Consider the following 9504-nt stretch of genomic DNA (forward strand, 5'->3'; position numbering starts at 1 on the left):
CACATGAGTTTACATCTCAAGCCAAAAGCTTAGACCTTGCGAATTCTTCAACTATGGTCTGACAAACCGCATCTGTAAATGAAAATTTGACATTAATATTTTGTTTGCCGATGATGTTACCTTACATTGTGTTGTTAAGTTATAGCTGTTTATACATTTGAAATCTCTTGCATTTTTTACTTGACTTTTATCATCTTAAAATGGAGCTTGCTAGTATCAAATTAGGTCCTTAATTGGCATGAAGCTTGAGTATTGAGACATCTCATCTTGAGATTAACTGTTTTAACATTTGATTCATGAAACCTCATCAATATGTTGTCCAATATCTTGAAAGTTAGTTGTTGATCATAACATAACAAGAAGTTAATAGTCTCTAGCGCGAGCATTCTTGTTGATAGTCTGTTTACAGGAATACTATAAATAGATATAATGATTTTTTTTTTCCAACTTTAGAATCCATTTTTCAACCACTAGATTGATTATTGAAATTATTATTTTTGACCTTTGCCTGATTAATCATAAATAAAGAAATGGAACTTAATTAGATCTAAAATTCAATCAAATTCATACGTATTATATATAACTGGAGCTTCACTTCGGCTAGTTATCAAAATGGATTATATGTAAATCATATTTATTTGGAGAACTAAAAACGTAGAAAGGAAGCAAGGCGAATGGAAACAAAAAATTATCAAAGAGAGAGGAAAAGTAAATGTTTATTGTTAAAAGAAACAATCAAAAAATTGAAGGCAACAACCTTTTCTTTCTTCTCAATTTTCTAAACTGAGGGAAGTTTAAAAAAAACTCATTGTTGCAGGTTTATTTAACCTATATCATCTACATGTTTAAAACATGATTTAGACTTTTAATTATATAATTTAGGTTAGATCTTAAATTGATACATTAAAATTTTTTTTTACTTTGGTGAGAAGAATAAAGAGGGTTAAAAGAGAGGAAAAAAAGGAAAAACGCTATCATTTTTTTTTCAATCAATATTTTTTATATAAAAATGATTATTACATGATTTTTTTTTCTGAAGATAGAATTGACCATCAAAACTATTTTGAAATTATCACTCCAGCTAACAGCAGTGATGAACAAATAGATCAAACAACCATATTCTACATTTATTAGAATAAATATACATAAAATAAGATTAACAACCAGAAAATTCAACAAGCAACAACAAAGATTGAGTTTTTACCAATAAAACAAAGGTTGAGCTTATTTTATAATAAAAAAATTGTAAAACTCAGCAAAAGGAAGATTTCATTTCTTCCATCATAGGAAATTCAAGCTCACTAATTTTAGTCTTATATCATACCAATCATAGGGAACATTCCGTAGTAGAAAACAAGTTTTCATACTACAAATACTACAAATGAATTTTCCACGAGATTTAAGGATCTGAGCATATTAATTAGGCTTCACCTACTGCCGTTTTAGTCTCCTTTCTTCCAAGTTTGGCTTTTGGATCATTTGCTTTGGTCTCCTTTCTTCCAGGTTTAGTTTTTGGTTCATTTGTTTTCGTCTCCTTTCTTCCAAGATTAGTTGTTGAGTCATTTGTTTTGGTCTCCTTCCGTCCAAGCTTCATTGCTGGGTCATCTGTTTTGGTCTCCTTCCATCCAAGCTTAGTTTTTGGGTCCTTCGGCTCTGCTGCTAAAATCTTACAAATTGGCTTGTAGCCAACTATCTTCCTCAACTTCAGCGAAGGGTGGGGTAAAACATCACGCGCTAAAACTTTGCCTCCAATATCCAATTTTGATAAATCCACCTCAATTTTTTGAGGGATGTGTTCTGAAGGACAGAGGTATTCAAGACTGGTTCTATTTTTGAGAAGATAACCACCTGTTTATGCAAAATACTAACTGTAATATTAGAAATTGGCAGCTGAGTAGCATAATGAAAAAGAACTACACAAAACATTTCAGACTTTGGCAATATATATATATACATGAAAGATCACTAGACATCATTTGATACCGAACCAACCCAAGATGATTCTTTGAAATTCAAAAGGTCATAACTCAGGACTAGGAATCAATCTCTGTTGGCGGCCACACATGCAAAATTCAGAGATCTACATTTATTACCGGAGAACTTAACCACCAAGCTTCGAACCCAAAAAGCAACATTTAGGCACTCGTCTGAGCCTTCGAATACTTTATTGCTATTTTTAATAATTTCTATTTTTATGATATTTAGAATAATTTTGATATTCTTGGTTTTTCGGGTCATAGTTTGTCTATATCAATGTTGTTTAATTAATTTCAATTTGTCAAAAGATTTCCTTTTCTGAAAAGATTTCTTTTCTTTCGCTACAAGATTAGAATTGAGGTTCATATATCAAGATTTCTTTCCTTTCTTAATCTTAGGATTTAGAGTCTATATAAGTTCATGTGTATTTGTATGAGGATTCAACCCTCTATTAGTAACAAAGTTTCTTTTTTGGAAAACCACGTGATTTCTCTTTATCCTCTTGGTTTTCTCTTCTTGCATTCTCCTCAATTTTGTCATCTCATCTGCCTATGGGATAATCACTATCTTATCCGGCGTCATCATTCTATTTAAATCTTGTGGTCCAATAGGTATGTTTACTGTCACTCCATGTTAGAAGCTGGACACAGCTGAGAAACACCGAAGTTCTTCAGCTACATATTTAAATGTACAAAACAAGACCAAAAGGAAAAATGTGATGATCTGTTCAAGCGGTACGCCATCATATTTTTTGACATGCACCTTGGGAAAAATAGTAAGAAATACTATCATTGGACTCTCTTCCAAGCACTTTGAATTCATGGAATGTTAGATGAGCTCCTTGATTCCACGAACTAAATCGTTTTGGTTATAACATGGGTCCAATCCTGCCCACCCCTTCTTTAGAAAAATAGGAGGTATCTCGATATGCAATATTAAAGGTCCATTGTCACATCAAATTGTTTCCCAAGAAAAACAAGGAATTACAGGCATGACAATAGATTTAGCATATGCCTAATTAATTCCATGCCAATAAATTATAGAACAGACTATGGCTAACAATCTAAAGTCTTGGCATGCTACCATATGTGTCAAAGGGTTGCACTCAACTTTGACAACTAGCAATTTAATGGTGCATTTGATTAACAGAAAGGACTAGACCAGGAATGGAATAGTCAAAACCATACAAGTTCAACTAAGATCACAAATGCAGGCCCAATGGAAATTGTTAAAGTATAGCATTAAAACTTGACAGCAAGCATTAAAATCATGTGTTTGGTTCATGGGATGGAATAGCTATTTCTAAAAAAATGGAATAAACAAGGAAAAAATAGGAATAAGTATTCTTTATTTAGTTCACGGAATAAAATAAATATTAATTCTTATGTTTGAATTGTAAGAATAATGCAACGAATAGTTTTCACAGCGATTGTATACCCTACATAAAATATTTTGTCCAACTTATCTAGCTTGCATGATATGACCAGTACAGTTTGATTGTTCTAAGGTGTCTCGTAGTTAGCCTAAGTCATCAGGCCCATTCAACTGCTCATTCGCTCATCTGTGACAAGTTAACTTTCATTTATAATAGCCAAGAGATAGTTTCCAAGGGACTTAGATTAAAACTTCAACAAATAAGGATGAGTAAGTTGTGTTGTTAAACTCTGAAATTTATGCTTACGTTGTCAAGCTTGCAATTAGATGTTAGGATTTACAATCCTACAATTCAAATTAGCACAAACAATCCTAATTTGAAGTAAGATCTTAACTGAACTATGATCTCAGTCCTACGATTTTTGATCCCATGTTTCCTCACTGCTCCTAGTTAGAATATTGATTTGCATAATTATTATTTAATAAAATAAACTTACTTGCAAGAAGAATATTTGACCTTTAATGAAAAAATATACATCTTTTTCATACCATATTATTTAAAAAAAAATCCTATAAGTAGCCTTTTAAACTTTCAAATAGAAAAAAAATAATCTATGCCATAATCATTTATCTTATAAAAGACGAATAAAAAAATATTTATAATGCTGTAATAATTTATTTTATTTAGATTTAGAACCCATTATAGTCATACTACATCCTTCATTTATTTTCAAACATAATTAATAAACTTTATGATATAAAAATAATACAAATTTTAAAATATTCATAATAATAATAATATATATTGAAAGTTAATATATGTGCATAGATATAGATATGGTGAAATTTAAAATTCATATATATATAATGATCCTATGCTTCTATCCCACATTCTAACCCAATGAACTTCAGGACAACCTTATGAATGAAGGGGTTAACCTGCAGCCATCACCAAAACAGTCGAAGCATGCTTAGCATCTGATAACGATATACAATGCACATATCTGGACACAGCTTGGAGGACAGAATTTTGCAGTTGTCAGCCTTGAACAGTGTTATATAAAGATATAACATCAAGTTTCAAGCAGACTAGGTATTCATCATTGTTTAAAATTGCTGGGAAAAAACATTGAAAATTCTTTGCAAGAGACAATAGATTTGCTGATTTATGAATACATTGAAAATTAACATAAAAATGGTGTAAAAAATCATCATTTTTTATTTTAATATAAAAAGGAAAGTAAATTGAGGTTTGTTTGATCAAATGATATGGTATTTGTAAATTTATTAAATGCACAGTTAGTATTATCAATTTTGATCTCACGCACTGCTCAGACACTATCTGGTATAGTCGATACTTGGGATTTCTAACCAACCGAAGCTGATATTGATATTGATGCCAAATCAATCAACTAGGATTGCATTGTAAAGGGATAAATACATTTATAAAGGACTCATGATAAGCCTAAGCATCAAATATCATTGTGAGATTAAATTCATTAATAGCCCTATTAATCTAACACCTCTAATACAGGTAGGCATGAATCGGGTCAGGGCAGTTTTTGATAAAAATTTGACCAAGCCAAAGTTTGATTCAGTAAAACAAAAAATTCATACCCAAATCCATACATAAAGGATAGCCCGGTGTATGAAGCTCTCATCAATCAAGGTCCCAAGAAGGGTCTATTATATGCAATCTTATCTTAAATTACAAAAAGTCACAAGGCAACAACTTTACCTTTAGCTCCCCTCACCCAATTCCATACCTAAAGATATTAAAAACCTAAAAACCAAAATTTCCAGTTTAACTTAGTTTGATTTGGAAATTTTAATTTTTAAGAATTTTAGAGATTCTGAGAAAGTTTTAATGTTTTATACTAATTCCACCAAAAATTAAGAAATATATATGCAGGGTGATGTGTAAAAAAAATATAACGTACAAAAAAAAGTCTAGTAGTAGAATTATATAAAGTTATATAAGAAAGCTATGATGGTAGAACTATTATGCAATTGAAGGCAAGCTCCATAATTCATAAGAACTATATATAAGCACAATAGTAGAACTACCAATTGTGCATTGAAAAGGAATAGACACAAGTCATAGCTACTCAACTCCTCTAAAATTAAGGGTTGGATATTTTCAGGTTTATAAAATCAAAAAATACAATCCAAATCCAAATCCAAAATGAAAAATATTAAATCCCTGAAATCTGACCTGAAACAAAAGAAAACCCAATTTTTTGAGATAATTTGGTTTAGTTTTCAGTTTAGTTAGGATATATTGCTATTTTGATCCACCCCTATCCTCTAACAACTCTCAACATATATATTCTCCATGGTCAATTTAAAAATAAAAAAATGTAGACTAAGATACAAAATGAAAACAAAATAATCACATACACAAACCAAAAACTTTAGGGAGTTAATGGAGTATAAAGCAAACTATCCCTTTGACCTCAGATCAGCACACAACATGAATGTTTTTGACCTCAATAAGCACTTAGACAAAGAGAATCAACGAAAAAGGGAAAAGAATGAAGTGAAATATGGATAAAGAGAGATTTCTTGCATAAATCTCTCAAATGGAGGCTTTGGTGCATTTAGAAAAATGCAATAATTGATTAAAAGGAAAGCATTCAAGGGATCTAGGAAAGATGGATAACATAACTGACCAGCTTGCTAGAAATAGCAAACTAAGACCAGAAAATTTTCTTTGTTCAGTGTTCATAGAGATGGATAGCAAACTCAATCTTGTTCTGTGAGTAATAAATTGAGAAGATCATATTTTATGCATGCAAGTCCACAGGAGATAGATATCATAGCTCAATCCTTTGTTGAAAGCAACAAATTGAAAACAAGATATTTTCTTTATTCAAGTCTTGCTAGCTCAAGTGGTGCAAATGCAACACACAAAAAGACCAGAATTGAGATGAGACCCTTGGCAACATATCTCTCAAGTGGGCCTCTCCCTGAGGCGTGCTTACAACAACACATGGGAAATAGAAGAAAAGGGCCGGTGCTCTCAACGAGATCTTAGGTCTAAGGGATAGGAAGATGACAGAAGAATCAAAGCGAATGATGCAAATCTAGATCAAAGCCAAATTTAATCAAGTAAATCTAGGATAACAAATTTGAAAATGGCAAAGAAAGAAGCAAACGAAGGCAGAACTTGCCTGTGGAAGCAACAGCCTAAAATAATAGATAGTAAGAGAAAAACGAAAATTTAAAGCCGAAGAAGATTCCATGATGTGGGATGAATTTTGGACTTGCGAAGAATCTACCTATTCTGGAAGAGACAACGGAGGTTTGTGGCATAAAGAAGAGTAAGCGTTGTCAAGGAGTTGAAAGACCTCTGTTGTCTCTCCATCAAGAAATATCAAATAAAGAACAGCTAAGAGCATAAAAATGACTTGAAAACCCCGAAATTTACTAGACAAAGTTCAAACCTTTTTTCAATCCAGGGCAGACATCCTCTCCCTTGAAGATCACAGGCACGTCAACGTTCAACACAGAGCCTTTCTCTGCCCATTGCAACACCAAGCCTACAATTTGCCCTGTCTTATTTTTCTTGACCTACAATTAAACGCCCATCAGGATCTCAATCTAAATATGAAAAGCAGAGAACAAAGAGGCCATAAATAGGATTTTAGCGTCAGCGTTTTCGAGTCCATGCCTGAAGGGGTAGAACAGTGCCGGATTGAAGGACAGCAACGGAGCTGGGCCCGGCAAGGATTTGGAGCTTGACGGGAGTGGAGCAGAAGTACGGTGACCGCTCGAGGAATTCACCGATTTGCTTTGTATCTGCGGTCAGGCGCTGCAAGTTAGTGATTTCGCGTCCGCCTTCGCGCCGGGTGATAATCCTCGTGGGGATCCTGCCTGCGGCAAGCTGCATGGCGTTGTAACGGCCCCCAATATGCTCCCTCGGCACCGCCTGGATCGTCTGGCAGTATTCGGAGGCTGCAGTCCATTGCCACAGCGGCGGTGGCACCGCCCGGATAAACCCTGCGCCGCCTCTCCACCACCGCGCCATCACTACTGCGGCTCCACTTCGCGAAGTGAGAGATGAGTCGAAGCATTTTGTGTGTGGCCCGAACATATTGCAAATACATGGGCTTAATTTAGGGCAACGTTGAGCCCACCTAAACTTGTTTAGGCCTAAATAGGCCTAAATATTAGAACTTAATTTGTCCTACAAATATATAATACCATTTGTGCTTCTTAGATTCAACGAAATTTGATTTTATTATAAATTTTTATAGTGGATGAGTAAAACTTCATATTAACTCTATGTTAATATAGTGTAGTTATATAACGAATAATTTCATAGTTCTTAACGTATAATTGAATATTAATTATGATATTAATAATTATTTTTACTAATGAGGTTGATATTAATATTCAAATTTGACATGTTAAATTGAGACATATCGAACAAGAATCAATATATAGATTAGCTAATGAGAGTCTACTAGATACTCATGCTAAGATTATCTTATCTGTATGTGAGCATTGACATGCTAGAAAAGCAACTAGGAAATAATTTGATAAAGTCAAATCACTATCTATTGTAATTAATTTATTCAGATATTTGTGGTCTGATAAATGTAAAGGCTAGACATGGAAGTTCCTATTTTATTATATTTATTGATGACTTCATACATTTTGGTCATTTATATTAGATTTTTCATAAATATGAAGCATTAAATTGTTTCAATCATTATTTGAATGAAATTGAGAATCAATTAAATCATAAGGTTAAAACCTTACGTCTAACCATAGGGGTGAATATTTGTCTAATTAGTTTAAAATATGTGTAATGATAAAGACATTATTAGGCAACTAACAATCCCAAAAACTACATAATAAAATAGGGTTGCTGAAAGAAAGAATCAAATTATTCTAGATATGGTTAGGTGAGCGATGGCTCCGTTAAGGCCGATTTGTAGCTAGAGGGGGTGAATAGCTCATCGCGCTTCGGCTGCTTACTTTGATGATGTTGTTGCAGCGGAAAACGCTCAAGCAACGCTCACACCGCTATCACAAAAGATTTACTTGGTATCCACCTCAAGAAGAGGTGACTAATCTAAAGATCTACACATGACACGCACTCCACTATGAAAACACTCCTTCTCGATAACTATCAGAGTTGAAGAAACCTTGTACAAACTCACACAACAAGATACAACTCTAAGCAAGAAGTAAATACAAAAGTGTACAAAGCAAAAACCTCTTCTTGCTTGATCTCTTATTGATGAAGATGCCTTTGGACTAACTGGAAAGTGCAACAAAACTTGTCTTCCACACTCGAAGTCTGGCGAACAATAGCAAGGAGAAATCGTATAAGTGTTGTAAAGAAGAAAGCTCGTCACGGCTTTATACTTGCATCTAGGGCTCCCAATCTATTGGGCTTACTCCCAATCGATTACCACGTCAGATCCCAGCGATCTCAGTAGTCCAAAACCTACATCCTGCGCAACGTTCGTTTCCCAATCGATTGACCAATCGATTGGGGAGGCTTGAATCGATTTGCTGATCGATTCAGCCTTCCTCATGTCCGCGTGTGAGAAACAACCTCAATCGATCGATTGGCGCTGCCCAATTGATCGATTGATAGATTGGCGCTGCCCAATCGATCGTCTGATCGATTGGGGACCCTTCTATGCTCGCGATAATGCTTCCCAATCGATCGGTCGATCGATTGGGCCAGCCTTCACTCGCAACACACCTTCAATTGATCGACTGATCGATTAAACCACGATTCAATCGATCCGTTGATCGATTGACCTCCCTTTAACTTGCTTAACTCAAGGCCAAGGTTCCCAAACCCAACATCCGGTCAACCATGACCTGTTGGGACTTCTCATGCCTAGTATCTGGTCAACCTTGACCTGCTGGGACTTCTTCACCAAGTGTCCAGTCAATCCTTTGACCCACTTAGACTTTTCTCCTCGTGTCAAATGTCTGGTTAACCTTGACCCACTTGGACTTACCGTCTCGTACCAAGTGTCCAGTACTCCATGACCCACTTGGACTTCCTTCCACCAAATGTCCGGTCACCTTTGACCCATCTAGATTTCCTTGTGTCAAGTATTTAATCACTCCTTTGACCTACTTGGACTTCCCAACACCAGGTGTCCGGTCAACCTTGACCCA

The 9504-nt window shown here is 34.6% G+C and overlaps 1 protein-coding gene across 1 annotated transcript; it reads right to left on the reverse strand.

The window, feature by feature from the left end:
- Positions 1-1243: 1243 nt before the first annotated feature.
- On the reverse strand, positions 1244-7424 carry LOC121967312 (50S ribosomal protein L25-like). The gene is made up of 3 exons (XM_042517450.1): positions 7025-7424; positions 6798-6924; positions 1244-1848 (listed from the first exon to the last, which is right to left on the reverse strand). Exons 1-3 carry the CDS (start codon positions 7379-7381, stop codon positions 1421-1423), a joined length of 912 nt encoding a protein of 303 aa, XP_042373384.1. The 5' UTR covers positions 7382-7424; the 3' UTR covers positions 1244-1420.
- Between the last annotated feature and the right edge of the window lie 2080 nt (positions 7425-9504).

Source organism: Zingiber officinale, chromosome 3B (assembly GCF_018446385.1).
Source record: "Zingiber officinale cultivar Zhangliang chromosome 3B, Zo_v1.1, whole genome shotgun sequence".
Taxonomy (NCBI): Eukaryota; Viridiplantae; Streptophyta; class Magnoliopsida; order Zingiberales; family Zingiberaceae; genus Zingiber; species Zingiber officinale.

Coding starts and splice junctions, on each gene's coding strand:
- LOC121967312 (XM_042517450.1), bottom strand. CDS start 7,381: ATGGCGCGGTGGTGGAGAGGCGGCGCAGGGTTTATCCGGGCGGTGCCA. Junction 6,925..7,024: donor GCACTGTTCTACCCCTTCAG/GCATGGACTCGA, acceptor GTTTAATTGTAG/GTCAAGAAAAATAAGACAGG. Junction 1,849..6,797: donor CTGCCCTGGATTGAAAAAAG/GTTTGAACTTTG, acceptor TTGCATAAACAG/GTGGTTATCTTCTCAAAAAT.